The following is a 22707-nucleotide window of genomic DNA, read 5'->3' as shown; positions in this document are numbered from 1 at the left end:
GTTAATTAAGTGCCCATCCGGATATCCTCGACTTTTCACTTTTTCAATCGATTAATTAGCGACAACTCGATCTATTTCGTAGATAAAATTATTCTGCTTGTAGATTTGGATTCCTGGGACCAAAATACGAAGAAATATCATAGAAAACTCCTTCAAAAGAATTCGGAATCATCATCTCACATTTTGAGAAAACTCCAAGGCTATAGGCTTACCGTTTTTTCGGGCTGAAAGGTGAAATAATTGCCAAAATAATTCCAGGACGCTGATCCTTTGTAAAAATGCGCAACGAACACGACGCCGTCGATCAAATTGATCTGACATCGAATCCCTACGGTATATCCTCGATTTTTTACTTCTTCAATCGATTAATTAGCGATAACTCGATCTATTTCGTAGATAAAATTATTCTGCTTGTAGATTTGGATTCCTGGGACCAAAATACGAAGGAATATCATGGAAAACTCTTTCAAAAAAATTCGGAATCATCATCTCACATTTTGAGAAAACTCCAAGGCTATAGGCTTACCGTTTTTTCGGGCTGAAAGGTGAAATAATTGCCAAAATAATTCCAGGACGCTGATCCTTTGTAAAATTTCGCAACGAACACGACGCCATCGATCAAATTGAGCTGGCATCAAATCCCAACGGTATATCCCCGATTTTTTACTTTTTCAATCGATTATTTGGCGATAACTCGATCAATTTCATAGATAAAATTATTCTGCTTGTAGATTTGGATTCCTGGGACCAAAATACGAAGGAATATCATGGAAAACTTCTTCAAAAAAATTCGGAATCATCATCTCACATTTTGAGAAAACTCCAAGGCTATAGGCTTACCGTTTTTTCGGGCTGAAAGGTGAAATAATTGCCAGAATAATTCCAGGACGCTGATCCTTTGTAAAAATGCGCAACGAACACGACGCCGTCGATCAAATTGATCTGGCATCAAATCCCAACGGTATATCCCCGATTTTTTACTTTTTCAATCGATTATTTGGCGATAACTCGATCAATTTCATAGATAAAATTATTCTGCTTGTAGATTTGGATTCCTGAGACCAAAATACGAAGGAATATCATGGAAAACTTCTTCAAAAAAATTCGGAATCATCATCTCACATCTTGAGAAAACACCAAGGCTATAGGCTTACCGTTTTTTCGGGCTGAAAGGTGAAATAATTGCCAGAATAATTCCAGGACGCTGATCCTTTGTAAAAATGCGCAACGAACACGACGCCGTCGATCAAATTGATCTGGCATCAAATCCCAACGGTATATCCTCGATTTTTTACTTTTTCAATCGATTATTTGGCGATAACTCGATCAATTTCATAGATAAAATTATTCTGCTTGTAGATTTGGATTCCTGAGACCAAAATACGAAGGAATATCATGGAAAACTTCTTCAAAAAAATTCGGAATCATCATCTAACATTTTGAGAAAACACCCAGCCTATAGGCTTACCGTTTTTTCGGGCTGAAAGGTGAAATAATTGCCAGAATAATTCCAGGACGCTGATCCTTTGTAAAAATGCGCAACGAACACGACGCCGTCGATCAAATTGATCTGGCATCAAATCCCAACGGTATATCCTCGATTTTTTACTTTTTCAATCGATTATTTGGCGATAACTCGATCAATTTCATAGATAAAATTATTCTGCTTGTAGATTTGGATTCCTGAGACCAAAATACGAAGGAATATCATGGAAAACTTCTTCAAAAAAATTCGGAATCATCATCTCACATCTTGAGAAAACACCAAGGCTATAGGCTTACCGTTTTTTCGGGCTGAAAGGTGAAATAATTGCCAGAATAATTCCAGGACGCTGATCCTTTGTAAAAATGCGCAACGAACACGACGCCGTCGATCAAATTGATCTGGCATCAAATCCCAACGGTATATCCTCGATTTTTTACTTTTTCAATCGATTATTTGGCGATAACTCGATCAATTTCATAGATAAAATTATTCTGCTTGTAGATTTGGATTCCTGGGACCGAAATACGAAGGAATATCATGGAAAACTTCTTCAAAAAAATTCGGAATCATCATCTAACATTTTGAGAAAACACCCAGCCTATAGGCTTACCGTTTTTTCGGGCTGAAAGGTGAAATAATTGCCAGAATAATTCCAGGACGCTGATTCTACGCAAAAATGCGCAACGAACACGACGCCGTCAATCAAATTGATCTGGCATCAAATCCTAACGGTATATCCCCAATTTTTTACTTTTTCAATCGATTATTTGGCGATAACTCGATCAATTTCATAGATAAAATTATTCTGCTTGTAGATTTGGATTCCTGGGACCAAAATACGAAGGAATATCATGGAAAACTTCTTCAAAAAAATTCGGAATCATCATCTCACATTTTGAGAAAACACCAAGGCTATAGGCTTACCGTTTTTTCGGGCTGAAAGGTGAAATAATTGCCAGAATAATTCCAGGACGCTGATTCTACGCAAAAATGCGCAACGAACACGACGCCGTCAATCAAATTGATCTGGCATCAAATCTTAACGGTATATCCCCAATTTTTTACTTTTTCAATCGATTATTTGGCGATAACTCGATCAATTTCATAGATAAAATTATTCTGCTTGTAGATTTGGATTCCTGGGACCAAAATACGAAGGAATATCATGGAAAACTTCTTCAAAAAAATTCGGAATCATCATCTAACATTTTGAGAAAACACCCAGCCTATAGGCTTACCGTTTTTTCGGGCTGAAAGGTGAAATAATTGCCAGAATAATTCCAGGACGCTGATCCTTTGTAAAAATGCGCAACGAACACGACGCCATCGATCAAATTGAGCTGGCATCAAATCCCAACGGTATATCCCCGATTTTTTACTTTTTCAATCGATTATTTGGCGATAACTCGATCAATTTCATAGATAAAATTATTCTGCTTGTAGATTTGGATTCCTGGGACCAAAATACGAAGGAATATCATGGAAAACTTCTTCAAAAAAATTCGGAATCATCATCTAACATTTTGAGAAAACACCCAGCCTATAGGCTTACCGTTTTTTCGGGCTGAAAGGTGAAATAATTGCCAGAATAATTCCAGGACGCTGATCCTTTGTAAAAATGCGCAACGAACACGACGCCATCGATCAAATTGAGCTGGCATCAAATCCCAACGGTATATCCCCGATTTTTTACTTTTTCAATCGATTATTTGGCGATAACTCGATCAATTTCATAGATAAAATTATTCTGCTTGTAGATTTGGATTCCTGGGACCAAAATACGAAGGAATATCATGGAAAACTTCTTCAAAAAAATTCGGAATCATCATCTCACATCTTGAGAAAACACCAAGGCTATAGGCTTACCGTTTTTTCGGGCTGAAAGGTGAAATAATCGCCAGAATAATTCCAGGACGCTGATTCTACGCAAAAATGCGCAACGAACACGACGCCGTCGATCAAATTGATCTGGCTTCAAATCCCAACGGTATATCCCCGATTTTTTACTTTTTCAATCGATTATTTGGCGATAACTCGATTAATTTTATAGATAAAATTATTCTGCTTGTAGATTTGGATTTCTGGGACCAAAATACGAAGGAATATCATGGAAAACTCCTTCAAAAAAATTCGGAATCATCATCTCACATTTTGAGAAAACACCAAGCCTATAGGCTTACCGTTTTTTCGGGCTGAAAGGTGAAATGATTGCCAGAATAATTCCAGGACGCTGATTCTACGCAAAAATGCGCAACGAACACGACGCCGTCGATCAAATTGATCTGGCATCAAATCCCAACGGTATATCCCCGATTTTTTACTTTTTCAATCGATTATTTGGCGATAACTCGATCAATTTCATAGATAAAATTATTCTGCTTGTAGATTTGGATTCCTGGGACTAAAATACATAGAGTTAACATAGAAATTCTCATGGATGAAATTCTCAACATGCCTCCATTCTCGTGTAATAAATCATACTTTCACAGGGTATGATGAAGACATCAGCTAGTCGCATGCTGGGCTGATCGTATGCAATCATGTGTGGTTAATCCTACTCCTAATAATACATGTGCTACAATTACCACAATCAACCGCATTTTTTCTTGGTCCTCGGAGTGTTCCGTCATATTTACCTGGAGTTACACTATCCTGGATTTATTCTACTATTTTTCTCATATTTTTCAATTTTTACTGAGTTTTTTTGATCTTCTCTTATTTTTCCTTATTTTTCTAATTTTTTTTCATTTTTTTTGATTTTTTGAAATCTTTTCTAATTTTTTTTTGATTTTTCTGATTTTTTTTCATTTTTCCTGATTTTTTTCCAATTTTTTCTGATTTTTTAATTAATTATCCGAATTTTCCGCATATTTCTCTGGGCGCCGCCATTTTCTCTAAGCTCCGCCCACCGCGAGTACAGCTAGCGCCATGTGGCGGATTTTTTGTGAACTAATCCCGAAAAAAACGCGAAAGTTTTGACCCTCCCTGCAGCAAAACCGGAAAAGTATTGACCACTATTTTTCTTGGCTCCGCCTACCGCGAGTACAGCTAGCGCCATGTGGCGGAATTTTCGTGAACTAAAATCCCAGGTTTCTTGCCCCTTGACGTCAGGCAATGTGTTGCGTGAAAGAGAGGTATTTCGTGGTCAATACTTTTCAGGTTTCGCTGCAAGGAGGGTCAAAACTTTCTCGTTTTTTTGCTCGAAAAAGTGGTCAATACTTTTCAGGTTTCGCTGCAAGGAGGGTCAAAACTTTCTCGTTTTTTTGCTCGAAAAAGTGGTCAATACTTTTCAGGTTTCGCTGCAAGGAGGGTCAAAACTTTCTCGTTTTTTTGCTCGAAAAAGTGGTCAATACTTTTCAGGTTTCGCTGCGAGAAGGGTCAAAACTTTCTCGTTTTTTTGCTTGAGAAAGTGGTCAATACTTTTCAGGTTTCGCTGCAAGGAGGGTCAAAACTTTCCCGTTTTTCTAGGTGTTAGTTCACAAAAAATCCGCCACATGGCGCTAGCTGTACTCGCGGTGGGCGGAGCCGAGAGAAATCGTGGTCAATACTTTTCAGGTTTCGCTGCAAGGAGGGTCAAAACTTTCCCGTTTTTCTAGGTGTTAGTTCACAAAAAATCCGCCACATGGCGCTAGCTGTACTCGCGGTGGGCGGAGCTTAGAGAAAATGGCGGCACCCAGAGAAATACGCGGAAAATTCGAATAAATAATTAAAAAATCATAAAAAATCATAAAAATCGAGAATAAATCAAAAAAAATTAGAAAAAATTGGAAAAAAATCAGGAAAAATGGAAAAAAATCAGAAAAATTAGAAAAAATTAGAAAAAATTGAAAAAACTTAGTAAAAATTGAAAAATATAAGAAAAATAGTAGAATAAATCCAGGATGGTGTGACTCCAGTTGAATATCACAGAACACTTCGAGGACCAAGAAAAAATGCGGTGATTGTGGTGATTGTAGTACATGTATTAATAGGAGTAGGAATTAATACATATGATTGCGTACGATCAGCCCGGCATGCGACTAGCTGATGTCGTCATCATACCCTGTAAAAGTATGATTTATTACACGAGAATGGAGGCATGCACGTGATGAGGCACCAAGTCGAGAAACATCTGTTCGGAGTAGCTGATAAGAATTTCATCCATGAGAACTTCTATGTTAATTCTATGTATTTGGGTCCCAGGAATCCAAATCTACAAGCAGAATAATTTTATCTATGAAATTGATCGAGTTATCGCCAAATAATCGATTGAAAAAGTAAAAAATCGGGGATATACCGTTGGGATTTGATGCCAGATCAATTTGATCGACGGCGTTGTGTTCGTTGCGCATTTTTGCGTAGAATCAGCGTCCTGGAATTATTCTGGCAATTATTTCACCTTTCAGCCCGAAAAAACGGTAAGCCTATAGCCTTGGTGTTTTCTCAAAATGTGAGATGATGATTCCGAATTTTTTTGAAGAAGTTTTCCATGATATTTCTTCGTATTTTGGTCCCAGGAATCCAAATCTACAAGCAGAATAATTTTATCTACGAAATTGATCGAGTTATCGCCAAATAATCGATTGAAAAAGTAAAAAATGGAGGATATACCGTTGGGATTTGATGCCAGATCAATTTGATCGACGGCGTCGTGTTCGTTGCGCATTTTTACAAAGAATCAGCGTCCTGGAATTATTCTGGCAATTATTTCACCTTTCAGCCCGAAAAAACGGTAAGCCTATAGCCTTGGTGTTTTCTCAGAATGTGAGATGATGATTCCGAATTCTTTTGAAGGAGTTTTCCATGATATTTCTTCGTATTTTGGTCCCAGGAATCCAAATCTACAAGCAGAATAATTTTATCTATGAAATTGATCGAGTTATCGCCAAATAATCGATTGAAAAAGTAAAAAATCGGGGATATACCGTTGGGATTTGATGCCAGATCAATTTGATCGACGGCGTCGTGTTCGTTGCGCATTTTTGCGTAGAATCAGCGTCCTGGAATTATTCTGGCAATTATTTCACCTTTCAGCCCGAAAAAACGGTAAGCCTATAGCCTTGGTGTTTTCTCAAAATGTGAGATGATGATTCCGAATTTTTTTGAAGAAGTTTTCCATGATATTCCTTCGTATTTTGGTCCCAGGAATCCAAATCTACAAGCAGAATAATTTTATCTATGAAATTGATCGAGTTATCGCCAAATAATCGATTGAAAAAGTAAAAAATTGGGGATATACCGTTAAGATTTGATGCCAGATCAATTTGATTGACGGCGTCGTGTTCGTTGCGCATTTTTGCGTAGAATCAGCGTCCTGGAATTATTCTGGCAATTATTTCACCTTTCAGCCCGAAAAAACGGTAAGCCTATAGCCTTGGTGTTTTCTCAAAATGTGAGATGATGATTCCGAATTTTTTTGAAGAAGTTTTCCATGATATTCCTTCGTATTTCGGTCCCAGGAATCCAAATCTACAAGCAGAATAATTTTATCTATGAAATTGATCGAGTTATCACCAAATAATCGATTGAAAAAGTAAAAAATCGAGGATATACCGTTGGGATTTGATGCCAGATCAATTTAATCGACGGCGTCGTGTTCGTTGCGCATTTTTACAAAGGATCAGCGTCCTCGAATTATTCTGGCAATTATTTCACCTTTCAGCCCGAAAAAACGGTAAGCCTATAGCCTTGGTGTTTTCTCAAGATGTGAGATGATGATTCCGAATTTTTTTGAAGAAGTTTTCCATGATATTCCTTCGTATTTTGGTCTCAGGAATCCAAATCTACAAGCAGAATAATTTTATCTATGAAATTGATCGAGTTATCGCCAAATAATCGATTGAAAAAGTAAAAAATCGAGGATATACCGTTGGGATTTGATGCCAGATCAATTTGATCGACGGCGTCGTGTTCGTTGCGCATTTTTACAAAGGATCAGCGTCCTGGAATTATTCTGGCAATTATTTCACCTTTCAGCCCGAAAAAACGGTAAGCCTATAGCCTTGGTGTTTTCTCAGAATGTGAGATGATGATTCCGAATTCTTTTGAAGGAGTTTTCCATGATATTTCTTCGTATTTTGGTCCCAGGAATCCAAATCTACAAGCAGAATAATTTGATCTATGAAATTGATCGAGTTATCGCCAAATAATCGATTGAAAAAGTAAAAAATCGGGGATATACCGTTGGGATTTGATGCCAGATCAATTTGATCGACGGCGTCGTGTTCGTTGCGCATTTTTGCGTAGAATCAGCGTCCTGGAATTATTCTGGCAATTATTTCACCTTTCAGCCCGAAAAAACGGTAAGCCTATAGCCTTGGTGTTTTCTCAAAATGTGAGATGATGATTCCGAATTTTTTTGAAGAAGTTTTCCATGATATTTCTTCGTATTTTGGTCCCAGGAATCCAAATCTACAAGCAGAATAATTTTATCTACGAAATTGATCGAGTTATCGCCAAATAATCGATTGACAAAGTAAAAAATCGAGGATATACCGTTGGGATTTGATGCCAGATCAATTTGATCGACGGCGTCGTGTTCGTTGCGCATTTTTGCGTAGAATCAGCGTCCTGGAATTATTCTGGCAATTATTTCACCTTTCAGCCCGAAAAAACGGTAAGCCTATAGCCTTGGTGTTTTCTCAAAATGTGAGATGATGATTCCGAATTTTTTTGAAGAAGTTTTCCATGATATTTCTTCGTATTTTGGTCCCAGGAATCCAAATCTACAAGCAGAATAATTTTATCTACGAAATTGATCGAGTTATCGCCAAATAATCGATTGACAAAGTAAAAAATCGAGGATATACCGTTGGGATTTGATGCCAGATCAATTTGATCGACGGCGTCGTGTTCGTTGCGCATTTTTGCGTAGAATCAGCGTCCTGGAATTATTCTGGCAATTATTTCACCTTTCAGCCCGAAAAAACGGTAAGCCTATAGCCTTGGTGTTTTCTCAAAATGTGAGATGATGATTCCGAATTTTTTTGAAGAAGTTTTCCATGATATTCCTTCGTATTTTGGTCCCAGGAATCCAAATCTACAAGCAGAATAATTTTATCTATGAAATTGATCGAGTTATCGCCAAATAATCGATTGAAAAAGTAAAAAATCGAGGATATACCGTTGGGATTTGATGCCAGATCAATTTGATCGACGGCGTCGTGTTCGTTGCGCATTTTTACAAAGGATCAGCGTCCTCGAATTATTCTGGCAATTATTTCACCTTTCAGCCCGAAAAAACGGTAAGCCTATAGCCTTGGTGTTTTCTCAAGATGTGAGATGATGATTCCGAATTTTTTTGAAGAAGTTTTCCATGATATTCCTTCGTATTTTGGTCTCAGGAATCCAAATCTACAAGCAGAATAATTTTATCTATGAAATTGATCGAGTTATCGCCAAATAATCGATTGAAAAAGTAAAAAATCGAGGATATACCGTTGGGATTTGATGCCAGATCAATTTGATCGACGGCGTCGTGTTCGTTGCGCATTTTTACAAAGGATCAGCGTCCTGGAATTATTCTGGCAATTATTTCACCTTTCAGCCCGAAAAAACGGTAAGCCTATAGCCTTGGTGTTTTCTCAAGATGTGAGATGATGATTCCGAATTTTTTTGAAGAAGTTTTCCATGATATTCCTTCGTATTTTGGTCTCAGGAATCCAAATCTACAAGCAGAATAATTTTATCTATGAAATTGATCGAGTTATCGCCAAATAATCGATTGAAAAAGTAAAAAATCGAGGATATACCGTTAGGATTTGATGCCAGATCAATTTGATCGACGGCGTCGTGTTCGTTGCGCATTTTTACAAAGGATCAGCGTCCTGGAATTATTCTGGCAATTATTTCACCTTTCAGCCCGAAAAAACGGTAAGCCTATAGCCTTGGTGTTTTCTCAAGATGTGAGATGATGATTCCGAATTTTTTTGAAGAAGTTTTCCATGATATTCCTTCGTATTTTGGTCTCAGGAATCCAAATCTACAAGCAGAATAATTTTATCTATGAAATTGATCGAGTTATCGCCAAATAATCGATTGAAAAAGTAAAAAATTGGGGATATACCGTTAGGATTTGATGCCAGATCAATTTGATTGACGGCGTCGTGTTCGTTGCGCATTTTTGCGTAGAATCAGCGTCCTGGCATTATTCTGGCAATTATTTCACCTTTCAGCCCGAAAAAACGGTAAGCCTATAGCCTTGGAGTTTTCTCAAAATGTGAGATGATGATTCCGAATTTTTTTGGAGAAGTTTTCCATGATATTCCTTCGTATTTTGGTCCCAGGAATCCAAATCTACAAGCAGAATAATTTTATCTATGAAATTGATCGAGTTATCGCCAAATAATCGATTGAAAAAGTAAAAAATCGAGGATATACCGTTGGGATTTGATGCCAGATCAATTTGATCGACGGCGTCGTGTTCGTTGCGCATTTTTACAAAGGATCAGCGTCCTGGAATTATTCTGGCAATTATTTCACCTTTCAGCCCGAAAAAACGGTAAGCCTATAGCCTTGGTGTTTTCTCAAGATGTGAGATGATGATTCCGAATTTTTTTGAAGAAGTTTTCCATGATATTCCTTCGTATTTTGGTCTCAGGAATCCAAATCTACAAGCAGAATAATTTTATCTATGAAATTGATCGAGTTATCGCCAAATAATCGATTGAAAAAGTAAAAAATTGGGATATACCGTTAGGATTTGATGCCAGATCAATTTGATTGACGGCGTCGTGTTCGTTGCGCATTTTTGCGTAGAATCAGCGTCCTGGAATTATTCTGGCAATTATTTCACCTTTCAGCCCGAAAAAACGGTAAGCCTATAGCCTTGGAGTTTTCTCAAAATGTGAGATGATGATTCCGAATTTTTTTGAAGAAGTTTTCCATGATATTCCTTCGTATTTTGGTCCCAGGAATCCAAATCTACAAGCAGAATAATTTTATCTATGAAATTGATCGAGTTATCGCCAAATAATCGATTGAAAAAGTAAAAAATCGGGGATATACCGTTGGGATTTGATGCCAGCTCAATTTGATCGATGGCGTCGTGTTCGTTGCGAAATTTTACAAAGGATCAGCGTCCTGGAATTATTCTGGCAATTATTTCACCTTTCAGCCCGAAAAAACGGTAAGCCTATAGCCTTGGTGTTTTCTCAAGATGTGAGATGATGATTCCGAATTTTTTTGAAGAAGTTTTCCATGATATTCCTTCGTATTTTGGTCTCAGGAATCCAAATCTACAAGCAGAATAATTTTATCTATGAAATTGATCGAGTTATCGCCAAATAATCGATTGAAAAAGTAAAAAATCGAGGATATACCGTTGGGATTTGATGCCAGATCAATTTGATCGACGGCGTCGTGTTCGTTGCGCATTTTTACAAAGGATCAGCGTCCTGGAATTATTCTGGCAATTATTTCACCTTTCAGCCCGAAAAAACGGTAAGCCTATAGCCTTGGTGTTTTCTCAAGATGTGAGATGATGATTCCGAATTTTTTTGAAGAAGTTTTCCATGATATTCCTTCGTATTTTGGTCTCAGGAATCCAAATCTACAAGCAGAATAATTTTATCTATGAAATTGATCGAGTTATCGCCAAATAATCGATTGAAAAAGTAAAAAATTGGGATATACCGTTAGGATTTGATGCCAGATCAATTTGATTGACGGCGTCGTGTTCGTTGCGCATTTTTGCGTAGAATCAGCGTCCTGGAATTATTCTGGCAATTATTTCACCTTTCAGCCCGAAAAAACGGTAAGCCTATAGCCTTGGAGTTTTCTCAAAATGTGAGATGATGATTCCGAATTTTTTTGAAGAAGTTTTCCATGATATTCCTTCGTATTTTGGTCCCAGGAATCCAAATCTACAAGCAGAATAATTTTATCTATGAAATTGATCGAGTTATCGCCAAATAATCGATTGAAAAAGTAAAAAATCGGGGATATACCGTTGGGATTTGATGCCAGCTCAATTTGATCGATGGCGTCGTGTTCGTTGCGAAATTTTACAAAGGATCAGCGTCCTGGAATTATTTTGGCAATTATTTCACCTTTCAGCCCGAAAAAACGGTAAGCCTATAGCCTTGGAGTTTTCTCAAAATGTGAGATGATGATTCCGAATTTTTTTGAAAGAGTTTTCCATGATATTCCTTCGTATTTTGGTCCCAGGAATCCAAATCTACAAGCAGAATAATTTTATCTACGAAATAGATCGAGTTATCGCTAATTAATCGATTGAAGAAGTAAAAAATCGAGGATATACCGTAGGGATTCGATGTCAGATCAATTTGATCGACGGCGTCGTGTTCGTTGCGCATTTTTACAAAGGATCAGCGTCCTGGAATTATTTTGGCAATTATTTCACCTTTCAGCCCGAAAAAACGGTAAGCCTATAGCCTTGGAGTTTTCTCAAAATGTGAGATGATGATTCCGAATTCTTTTGAAGGAGTTTTCTATGATATTTCTTCGTATTTTGGTCCCAGGAATCCAAATCTACAAGCAGAATAATTTTATCTACGAAATAGATCGAGTTGTCGCTAATTAATCGATTGAAAAAGTGAAAAGTCGAGGATATCCGGATGGGCACTTAATTAACCTACCCCAAATGTGTTGGCCGGCATAATAGAATGCTTGAATGCCATCGAGCTGTCATGAGATTCACCAAAGTTGATGCACGCATTGCGGATTCTGTGGTTATAGTTTCTCTTGTATAGGCCTCCAAGTCTTGAGCTGATTGGGATTCCATATCCTATGGAAGACAAAAAATATTTTCAATATTATCTCTAGCCGATGGCATATCTCGAACTGTCAGAGGGGTTTGAAAACAGGGTCACCATGGTTTGTTGAATGACTGCAGTTTTTGAGTAGATACATGTGCGTTGTAGTATGATTTTTTCCCTTCAAACTCTTTGTGTCGTTTTCCAAAACAGAGCAACAATATGCTTGTGGTTGGCGGCTGGTCCTTGCCCGGCGAAACACCGACACTGACTCTCCACCGAGATACACAGAGGTGTAATAATTACATCTGACACATACTGCAAGGACTTTGTCATTTTAGCTTTCCATTCTTCCCTGGGACAAATACAGTTCATTTTAGAAGAATGAAACGAATAGCAGTGAATAACTCGTTTGGTATTCATTTAAAAAAACAATTAAGCTAGATATTGCTCATCTCTCGATTGAATTCAATCTTCCACCCATCAGTCTAGCCCCTCTGCTTTTGATAATGCACTTCCATTCTCATACTCCGAAATGATGACATTTACTTCCAGTAGTAATCACTGCCAGAACAAATAGAAATGGAATAAGTAAGCACAATGTGGATGCCGTCACTGACCTAACCTTAATGTCGTTCATGCAAATAAAGCACACCGCATGCTGAATGTTGGAAAATCATACCTTTACTAATTGTAAAATGAGGTATCAGCACGCATAGGAATTCCATCAGGTGCAATCGTCTGGGTGCTGTCGTATAATTATCAGAGTACAGGTTAACCTTCCGAAAAACAATGTGATATACTCGCAGTGAAATCCCGTAGATTTTCAAATTATTCCTACAATCAAATCAATTATTATTTTATATGTCGAACCATATTACAAGACTCACCCGATGCACTTCTGTATAAATAATCTTTTTTCATCCGATTATACTATTAAATTACTCGTTTAAATTAATATCTGCTGTGCGGTAGTCACCAATTCGACACATGTTTAATCCGGCAGCGGAGTCTCAACTGCTACACCAATAGCACGTCGCGAAAAAGCATGATGGCGCCGATGCAGTCGAGAACCAATAGGACGTCGCGCAAAAGCATGATGGCGCCGATGCAGTCGAGAACCAATAGGACGTCGCGCAAAAGCATGATGGCGCCGAGGCAGTTGAGAACCAATAAGACGTCACGAAAAAGCATGATGGCGCCGATGCTTTTTCGCGACGTCCTATTGGTTCTCAACTGCTTCGGCGCCATCATTCCGCGAAAAAGCATGATGGCGCCGGGCGACCAATAGGAAGCCGCCAAAGAGCACCGTGGTGGGTGGAGCTTAGACCCGTCTTCTCTTCATTTCGACGACTTACTAACGTAGACTAGACTAGACTCTTTGAACGGAATTAAAGGGACAATGAGAATATACTATAGTTTGTGATTGAATCTAGTATAAATGTAGAAAATTGATAAATAAAACATTACCTCACTGATGTATTCTTCTATGAGACGAACACGGTGGCGGAGGTCATCTATACCATACCCGAACGATATATTGTTAACTATTATACTGTTACTCTGGTATCATTTGCGAGTTTGTTCTCTTTTTACGAGCAGTTGTACCCATATCAATATTATCTCTCGGCCGATTTTCGTTCATCAAATAACACGGAATAATAATGAATAATAAATGATTGATAGACCGTCGTCTTGAGGGGGCTCTTCGGTGATGCTTAGCAAATTTATTCCAGGACGCTTGTTTCCTACGTACAAATGCGTAACGAACACGAAGCCGTTCATCAAATTGATCCATCATTATATTCTATCGAGCTATCGCCGATTTCTCAGATTTTGGAGCGATAAATTGGCGATAACTCGATTAATTTTAATGATAGAATTATTTGGTCCGGAGATCCGGATTCTTGAGATCGAATTGCATGACAATAGCGTGGGAAACTCGAAAAGAAAAAATTCATTCAGCTTGCGGATTCGGATCCCTCAGATAAAATGCGTAATGCACGTGTAATATATGCACTTTTAGCGTACCCACAGCGTGGTATAAATTTTGTAGCTGCTACCATCCACGCCGCACCGCCCAGCGCATCGGTTACGGATGGGTGCTCCGTGTTCCGGGCTTGACTTCCGGACGGCTGGCATGCGTCGGGCTCCTTTTCAAAAAGATAGAAATGTATCATCAGTATAGCGACTGGCGCACCGTTCGACTTTACCTGTTACTCTTGTGCTCTTTTAGCTGTTACCTGATGATTCTCAATTGTGGCGTTTCGTCGCACCGTCTTAAAGTTGTTAGGAATCGCCTTACTTATAATTTTATAGCATCGCGTATCTGGACATAATTATCTTTGAAATTCTTTTTTTCAAAACTTCATATCAGTGAATTTTACTGTTGTATGTAGTTCAGATAAATGTAGTTCTGCTACTACAAATCCTCGTAATCAATTCTTTTCTGACTTTGCAGTATAGCCTGATTTTGTCAAGTTTCAAGTGTCTAAATCATCATGGGATTTTTCACTCAGGTACGAAGTGTATAGTTTATAATAATTCATCAACAAAAAAAAAAAAACGTTAATGCTGTAACAAATATAAATATTATCGTCTACACTCAAAGAACCTTTTTACACATCATACCGTTTTATAATTTGTCTATTTCTCTTCTTTTTTCTTGGCCTATAATCAGTTTTTTCGCAAATAGCAAAATTAACGGTGTCAAAATCATCAGAATTCACGATATCTCTAAGATCGGGTCTACCTCCACTTTCTGATTTAAAAATTCATCATTCGCATAGATTCAAATTTATCTACATCAATGCAGTGATGGACGATTAGAAAAGCAAAAAACAAGTACAGAAAAAAATCGCGATTCTGTAATTCCCGATATTTGAATAATAATATTTGAATCCCAAGTTCAATGAATAGATTTCGTTTTTTCCTTGAAGTGCGAGCGTCTGAAATTAGAGAAAAGAAATGATTTTTTTGGCCATGAGTTCCATTTTGTGTCAAGCGAATTTTCATGGGACCTACCGTATATATTGTTTCATTATTCATCTGTACGGTAAAATCCATCATCTCATGTACGATTTACGTACACTGCAAGTATGAAATAAAGGATAGTGGGCGGGGATACTTTGAACATTTCCTGTCTCTCGCCGCTGTATGGCATCATCGAAAATTACGCGCTATAGCACTGAGGTGAATAACGAAACCATACGTAATACCACGAAACATTATGTAGAGTAAGTACGTATAAGTGCGTACCTACGTATACACAATTGCGTATTCATGTATTATGCGAATTTAAAAATCCCGCAGTATATTTAATTTTCCTTCTTTAATTAAGACATAAAAACGTCACTATATTTGTGTTCCGTTTCAATAAAGAATCTCTCGGTGTATATTGTATCTGAAACGGAAATTAAGTTGAGCTGGATTGCGGTTGGAAAAACGAACATATTCGATCAAAAGAAAAAAATCCAAATAGTGCCGTAGTCGAACTTAAACTTTTTTGCATCGATATATGTATAATAATGGAACACCGCAACGCGAGTGGATCTCGTTTTGTCATGTTTCTTATATTGCGAATTTCTAACGGGATATTGAAACCGATAATACCTCGCACCTTATGCTTACACATTCAACAGATTTATATATTCTACATTATAGATTCTCTCGATTATAAGGCCGATCGATTTTTATTAATTTTTTCTCGGTTTTTTTTTTTTTTTTTTTGCAGGACAACAGAAGTAGCTGTTCAGACGATTCTGGAAGTAACAGCGATGTTTTTAGGAGCGTACCGAAACACGCGGCTGTGTTCTGCGTCTGGAAAATCGAGGTTTCGTTAATTCTTTTTTGTTATGCAACTAAATGACTTTTACTCTGTTTCTTTTTTGGTCCTGAACTGATTCGCATCGTCATTTGCAGGGACTTGGGGCTGTCGCCGTACCAAAAAAGAAGGTCGGCAATTTTTTCAACAATTCGGCTTACGTCGTTTATACGGTCTCTCCCAAAGACGGATCGATTCCCTATCCAGGAATGCCGGTAAGAAGTATAGGGCAAATTCCATCATTGTACCCACTTTTTTCTATCACAAGTTCTTGAAGAGGAAAATTTTTTAGGGAAAAGACGTGAAGGGACCCGTGACCCGCGCGATTCATTTCTGGATCGGTTCTAATTGCGATTCAACGATAGCCGGAGCCGCAGCTTTACGGGCTGCGGAATTGGATGCACAAGTTTCCGCGACGATTTTGTACCGTGAAGCGGAAGGTCGAGAAAGTTCAAGATTCCTTTCCTACTTCAAGGACAAATTGATCGTAGAAAGCATGAATCAAAGTAGCGAAACATCGGACGTTACTATTCACAAAGTCACCGGTATAGCAATTCCAATTTTAACGGAACTAGACAAGGTCACTTGGGAAAATTTCTCATCCATGGATGTGATTTTGCTGAATATTTCCTCGAAGTATGCATCAAAATTATTCTTCAATGATTTTTATTTCCCGCAGTAAAATTCGTTCTGAAATTTTTCCAGGGGTGTGACTTTTCTGTGGATTGGTTCGTCGGCGTTAGCGTTGCACAAAAAACACGCTGTAAAAATCGTGGAATTAAGAAAAGAAAACAACAACGGTCGTGTCGTCATCGTAGAAGACGGCTACGAACAAACACTGTCAAAATCAGATAGAATTCTTTTTGACAGTGTGTTGGATCCTTCTTCTCGAGTTGTCATGCCCGGACGAAATGATTCGAATTCGTCATCGCTCCCGAGTCCGATAAAACTCTACAAATGTTCCGAACAATCGGGGAAATACAAAGTGGTGGAGTTGAAATCTGGACCAATTTTCAGGTCGGATTTAACTTCGAGCTCAGTTTTTCTTATAGATAGGGGAGAGGCCGGTGTCTGGGCTTGGGTAGGTCGTGAGGTCAATCCGAGGGAGAAGCTTGAGGCCGTTAGAAACGCTAGAGGATTCGTTAAGAAAAAAGGATACTCAAATGGCACCCCTGTGGCAAGGGCTATTGAAGGTCAAGAACCATCGGAGATGAAATCGATGCTCAGGGGATGGGAAAACAGGGAGAAAAAAGGGCCGCTTATTCTTCCGGGGCAATTTGAATCAGATTATATGGCGGAGAGACCCAGAATGGCGGCGGATTGCGAATTGGTTGACGATGGAAGCGCGGAAAGGATTGTTTGGAAGGTCGAGACCAAGGAACAATCGCACGATATGGTTGAGGACACTGGGATTTATTACGCAGAGGCCTGCTACGTTATGCGGTACAGATATGGAGCCGGTAGGAAAAGCAGGGTTGTGGTGAGTGAAGAACTTGAAAAACGATGAACTTGAATGTTACGTGGACTTGTATATTGACTCGTTTATCTTACACGAGAAACTCTGCTCTAGGTTTACTACTGGAAGGGTGCGCACTCAACGAGCACCGACCGTGAAACGGGTTTAGAGTTTGCTTGCAAATTGGGAGAGGATACTTCCGGTCAACTGGTAATTGCTAGCCAGGGAAGAGAACCGCCACATTTATTGCAAATCTATGGAGGAAAATTAACTATTTTGTCTGGACAACATCGAGACACGCGTAATTCATCACTCCTTCATATCTCACTTTTCGAAATTCGATTCGATAAATTTACCAACTAAGGGATTACCGTTCCACAGCGCCGAAAAAGTATCTTGTGAGGGTGGTGGGGTCGACTCCGTACACTTCGAAGGCCGTAGAACGACCACTTAAGGCGAGTAGTTTGGACTCCAATGGTGTTTTCATCCTGTTTTCTGCTTCTCCAGTTGTCTGGTGCGGTGGACGAAGCACCGGCGATTCTAGAGAGGCCTCTAGAAGGTTGGCTTCTGGCACTACTCCCCTCATCGCAGAGGGCAAAGAGGACGATACTTTCTGGTCGCAGCTCGGGGGTAAATTCCGATTAGCAAGAAATAATCATTTGATAATCTTGTGGGTCGCGGTTTTATTTTAAAAACCGCGAGGAAACCGAAAAAAAGTTTCGCGGAGATCGCATTATCGCTTTATCCGTTCCAGGTCGAGGGACCTACTCTACAGAAATGCCAACGGAGGTTGATTACAAGGATTCCGAGAAACGGCTATACCACTGCCACGTTAAAGAAGGCGCTTTCGTGGGGCAAGAAATTCTAGGATTTACGCAGAGTGCTTTGCTTCCGGAAGCCGCATGGCTTTTAGATACGGGAAACACTATTTGGATATGGCTTGGGAACCATTCGAATCTCAGGACCCTCAAGGAATGCGTTGAAAACGCCACTGTCTTTCTGTACACACATCCCGCGGGAAGAGACCGCAACACTACCATTACGGTCATCAGACAAGGTGGGGTTCACTTTTATTTATATTTATAATTCAACGACAAGTACCCAGTTTGAGAATATGTTAAAATTTTGATCACTTCGGATGCATTTTAATTTTTTCCTTGTAGGTTTTGAGCCGCCAACGTTTATTGGTCTTTTTGAGAACTGGAATCACAACTTGTTGCGCGATCACCAAAGTTTTAACGTCTTTAGGATATCGTTACAGAATCAAGATCCGTATCCCAGTCTAAGCGATATATCGCAGACCGAATCCCCAGGTTTTTCAGAGTTTGACAATTTCATAAAATACCCTTTACAGCTACTGAAAAATGAACCGGAAAATCTACCCAATGGCGTCGACATCGAACGCAAAGAGATGCACTTGACCTTCGACGACTTTGTAACAGTTTTCAAAATCCAACCGTCAGAATTTGAAAAACTGCCCTCATGGCGCCGCAAAAGATTGAAACAATCTGCCGGACTTTTTTGATCAGTATTCAAGAATTCATTAGTTACTAGTTCTTTTTTCATCTTTTACCAATAAAAACAATCGCTAATCGAAATATTGCGGTAATTGTAATCGATTTTCATTGGAATTTATTAATACAAAACGAAATTGAAGTGGTTATTCTTACGATAGTTGATTATCATGACCCATCAACAATTAGGAGGATGTGTCCATTGACTCTTGGTCGATTTTTCGGATGACAGTTTTCTCAATAATTACAGGTCGAACTGTCTTGTTGAGCACGGCCGTTGTTCCTTGTTTGTAACGATAAGAGCCTTGCTTTTTACCTTTGATGTTTGCCACATCGAATGGACGAATGTAGTCCACGGAACCCTTCTTGATTACACAAACATCCACGTTCGAACCAGAACCCAAATCATTGAATATACCAGCTCTGATTGCATCTGCCACTAGATTTTTACCTTCCTCCTCCTATAGTCCAGAGAAAAAAAATAAAGAATTCAGATAAACTTCCATCGATTCTCAATAACGTCACACTCACCGAGAGATCAGGCTTCCATTGGCTTTCGAAAACGGACATAGCAGCGAGGGACCCAGAACCCATGGTACAGTATGGTAACTTATCAGTAGAACCATGAGGATAAATGCAGTATAAGTGAGATCCATAAAAATCAACACCTCCTAGAACAAGGGCAGCTCCAATGTGACCTTGATGACGGAATAGAAGCTGCTTAAGCATTGTATTAGCGGTGACAACGGGTACAATACGACCAGTGTTCAATCGGTGGAGTTCCAACTGGCTAGCGATCATCTGTGTCGTCATTTCAGTGTCAGCTGCTGTACCTGCGCCACAACAACTGAGGAACAATCATTGGTGGCAAGATGTTAAAGAACTGTGAATACTCACTACATATTTTGTGCTAAGAAGTGGATCTTGCTGCAGTTCTTATCAGAAACAATCGTATCCTCTGTTGCCCGAGTATCCGCTCCCAGGATAACGCCATCCTTGAATATTATTCCAACGATGGTTGTCCCGGTTTTTGTTGCCTTTGGTTGCGCATAACCTTTTTGGGCAAGGAATGCATTCCTATTCCAGGAATAGTGTTTACGATATACATTCAATTATTTCACATTTGAGAAATTCGAAAATATTGGAAGATTAAGTGAAATCGGGTTCAAAAAATTTGGCTTTGGTGTGAAATCTATTGAGATGCAGATGTCACATAAAGTATTTTTTCTGGTAGAAATTATTGTGGTAAATTCTAAATTGTCATCATTAGGACGTTTCTTCAAGTGTGACACAGCAACATGATGAGTTAATTAGGTTAGGTGAGGATTTCTGCTAGTCGACTTCACAGCACAACAGTAATTCACCTTCTTTATCTGGTTTGACTGCGATCAGAATTTTGCTTTATCATACCTTTGGCAATTATCAAAAGAAAATCCAGGCGCTGGAATATGAGGAACAAGAAGCGACGTCATCTTCAGCGGCTTACGTTTTATTCGGCTTGCTAGCCAAGTCTTTTATTCCTTCCCCTTGCGGCTTCGCTGACTTGTGAAATGTAATTTGAACAATATTCCGACAGATGCGATGATTTAATCGTAAGGTAACGCCTCTAGTAGAAACCTTCTGAATTACTTTGACATCCCTACAGTTACTCGAGTTTTTTATTTTTACGTTACGTGAACTCGAACTATTTAATACTAGGCAATAACAGTAATTGTACTCTATTTGGGTGGTATATTTACCAGGTAAAAACTTTCTAACTGCCGAAAAATGGAAGAACAAATTTCGTCCATCCCCAATGATTGACCAGCGCTGATCGGTGGACACGTGTGCTATTCATAACCTGAATTTTTGAAAACCCAAGGACAGTAGTACAAACAAGCGCACTAGAATTTCCAAAAAGTTAAAGGATGTCTTCAGTTCCGTGCAGTGACATAATCGAAGACATCGAGGACCTGATATCCTCTCAGGACATAACACCGAAGGAACGTTACAGCACGAAAAAAAATGTGACGGTACGTGCGAAGCGAAAAAAATCTGATAGTATACCACCTCAACTTCCCGAGGTGACGAATCTCTCAAGTATCATTCCTGGTACACAAACGATTTACATTAAAACATGGGGTTGCACTCACAACAGTTCCGATTCCGAATACATGGCTGGGCAACTAGCATCCTATGGTTACAATTTGACATCGACTAAGGAAGTTGCAGATTTGTGGCTGTTGAATTCATGCACAGTTAAAAATCCTGCCGAAGATCATTTCCGGAACGAAATTGAGCTGGGAAGAAAAACAGGGAAACACGTCGTAGTTGCTGGTTGTGTTCCGCAGGGTGCACCAAAATCTGGTTTCCTATCCGGTCTTAGCGTCATAGGAGTTCAGCAAATAGATAGGGTGGTCGAAGTTGTTGAAGAAACCCTAAAAGGTAACTCTGTAAGATTTTTTGGACAGAAGAAAGAAGGCGGAAAGAAAGTTGGCGGAGCATCTTTAGCATTACCTAAAGTCAGACGTAATCCATTGATAGAAATAATTGCCATCAACACCGGATGCCTTAATCAGTGCACCTATTGTAAAACAAAACATGCTAGAGGTGAACTAGGCAGTTATAAACCGGAAGAAATAGTGGAACGTGCTAAACAAGCCTTTTCCGAAGGAGTCTGCGAACTTTGGTTAACATCTGAAGACACCGGAACTTATGGTAGAGACATTGGTACAAGTCTTCCAGAACTTCTTTGGCAGCTAGTCGAAGTAATTCCGGAAGGATGCATGATGAGGATCGGGATGACAAACCCTCCTTATATTCTCGAACATCTACAAGAGGTTGCCAAGATCTTGAAGCACCCCCGAGTCTACAGTTTTCTTCATGTTCCGGTTCAATCGGGTTCGGATCAGGTTCTCTTAGACATGAAGAGAGAATACAGTTGTTCTGACTTTGAAAAAGTTGTCAATTTTCTGAGATCTGAGGTGCCTGGAGTAACTATAGCCACAGACATAATATGCGGTTTTCCTACAGAAACAGACAAGGACTTTGAAGACACAATGAAACTATGCGAGAGATACAAATTCCCTAGTTTATTCATCAACCAATATTACCCCAGGCCAGGTACACCAGCTGCTAGGATGCCCAGAGTCCCCGCTCGAGATGTCAAAAAAAGGACGAAAAAGTTGTCTGACTTCTTCCATACCTATGAGCCTTACGCACACGAGGTTGGTCAGGTGCAACAGGTCCTTGTAACAGAAATATCACATGACAAGAAACACTTTGTTGGACACAATAAGGCTTACGAACAGGTCCTGGTGCCCATGAGAGAAGGTTTCATGGGCAAAATGGTGACCGTACTAATTATTTCTGCTGGTAAATACTCCATCAAAGGAGAGCCACTGGATGAAGGTGTTTCCCCATCGCTCAGGAACCCTTTACCCAAGGGAATTATCTCTGGAATAATTCTCCAAGAAAGCAAAACAAACTCTCCCTCAAGATTTGGACTAGTTGCTATAGTAGCTGTCTTAGTTGCAGTTGTAGCTAGATTTTTATGGAAATTTTTGACAATTTTTTAACCAACGATCTATCTGTACTATGAATATTGTAATAATTACAGTAAACATATGAAATGTTCAATGAATAAAATAAGTTTGTAAATACGGTTCGATCTTCGTATGAAGAAAAACTTAATAAAGGATAACTTAAATTGAATTGAGTTGTTTTTATGCAAGTTCACGACTTTTGGTCAAAAA

General features: G+C 39.0%; 3 protein-coding genes across 4 annotated transcripts; 2 read left to right on the top strand and 1 right to left on the bottom strand.

Moving 5' to 3' along the window:
- Positions 1-14355: 14355 nt before the first annotated feature.
- On the top strand, positions 14356-18993 carry LOC105683924 (villin-1). Of its 2 annotated transcripts, none has more exons than XM_048659422.1 (10): positions 14356-14571; positions 14642-14699; positions 15914-16012; positions 16102-16218; positions 16296-16639; positions 16709-17483; positions 17574-17760; positions 17841-18089; positions 18214-18516; positions 18623-18993. In XM_048659422.1, exons 2-10 carry the CDS (start codon positions 14682-14684, stop codon positions 18982-18984), a joined length of 2454 nt encoding a protein of 817 aa, XP_048515379.1. In that variant the 5' UTR covers positions 14356-14571; positions 14642-14681; the 3' UTR covers positions 18985-18993. The 2 variants fall into 2 exon arrangements, with proteins under 2 accessions (XP_048515379.1, XP_048515380.1); XM_048659423.1 differs by having other exon boundaries at positions 14386-14468.
- Positions 18994-19068: 75 nt separating this feature from the next.
- Positions 19069-20541, bottom strand: LOC105683927 (proteasome subunit beta type-7-like). Its single transcript, XM_012396921.3, has 4 exons — positions 20384-20541; positions 19871-20050; positions 19505-19820; positions 19069-19434 (listed from the first exon to the last, which is right to left on the bottom strand). Exons 1-4 carry the CDS (start codon positions 20443-20445, stop codon positions 19159-19161), a joined length of 834 nt encoding a protein of 277 aa, XP_012252344.2. The 5' UTR covers positions 20446-20541; the 3' UTR covers positions 19069-19158.
- Positions 20542-20595: 54 nt separating this feature from the next.
- LOC105683925 (threonylcarbamoyladenosine tRNA methylthiotransferase) lies at positions 20596-22666 on the top strand. The gene has a single exon (XM_012396919.3). The coding sequence runs from the start codon at positions 20881-20883 to the stop codon at positions 22528-22530; it is 1650 nt and encodes a 549-aa protein (XP_012252342.2). The 5' UTR covers positions 20596-20880; the 3' UTR covers positions 22531-22666.
- The last annotated feature ends 41 nt before the right edge of the window (positions 22667-22707 follow it).

The sequence above is a fragment of the Athalia rosae genome, chromosome 8, assembly GCF_917208135.1.
Source record: "Athalia rosae chromosome 8, iyAthRosa1.1, whole genome shotgun sequence".
In the NCBI taxonomy this organism is placed as follows: Eukaryota; Metazoa; Arthropoda; class Insecta; order Hymenoptera; family Athaliidae; genus Athalia; species Athalia rosae.
This window is presented reverse-complemented; position numbering and strand designations above follow the sequence as displayed.

Coding starts and splice junctions, on each gene's coding strand:
- LOC105683924 (XM_048659422.1), top strand. Junction 17,484..17,573: donor GTAGGAAAAGCAGGGTTGTG/GTGAGTGAAGAA, acceptor ACTCTGCTCTAG/GTTTACTACTGGAAGGGTGC. Junction 18,090..18,213: donor TTTCTGGTCGCAGCTCGGGG/GTAAATTCCGAT, acceptor TATCCGTTCCAG/GTCGAGGGACCTACTCTACA.
- LOC105683927 (XM_012396921.3), bottom strand. CDS start 20,445: ATGACGTCGCTTCTTGTTCCTCATATTCCAGCGCCTGGATTTTCTTTT. Junction 19,821..19,870: donor TTCTTAGCACAAAATATGTA/GTGAGTATTCAC, acceptor ATTGTTCCTCAG/TTGTTGTGGCGCAGGTACAG. Junction 19,435..19,504: donor AATGGAAGCCTGATCTCTCG/GTGAGTGTGACG, acceptor TCTGGACTATAG/GAGGAGGAAGGTAAAAATCT.
- LOC105683925 (XM_012396919.3), top strand. CDS start 20,881: ATGTCTTCAGTTCCGTGCAGTGACATAATCGAAGACATCGAGGACCTG.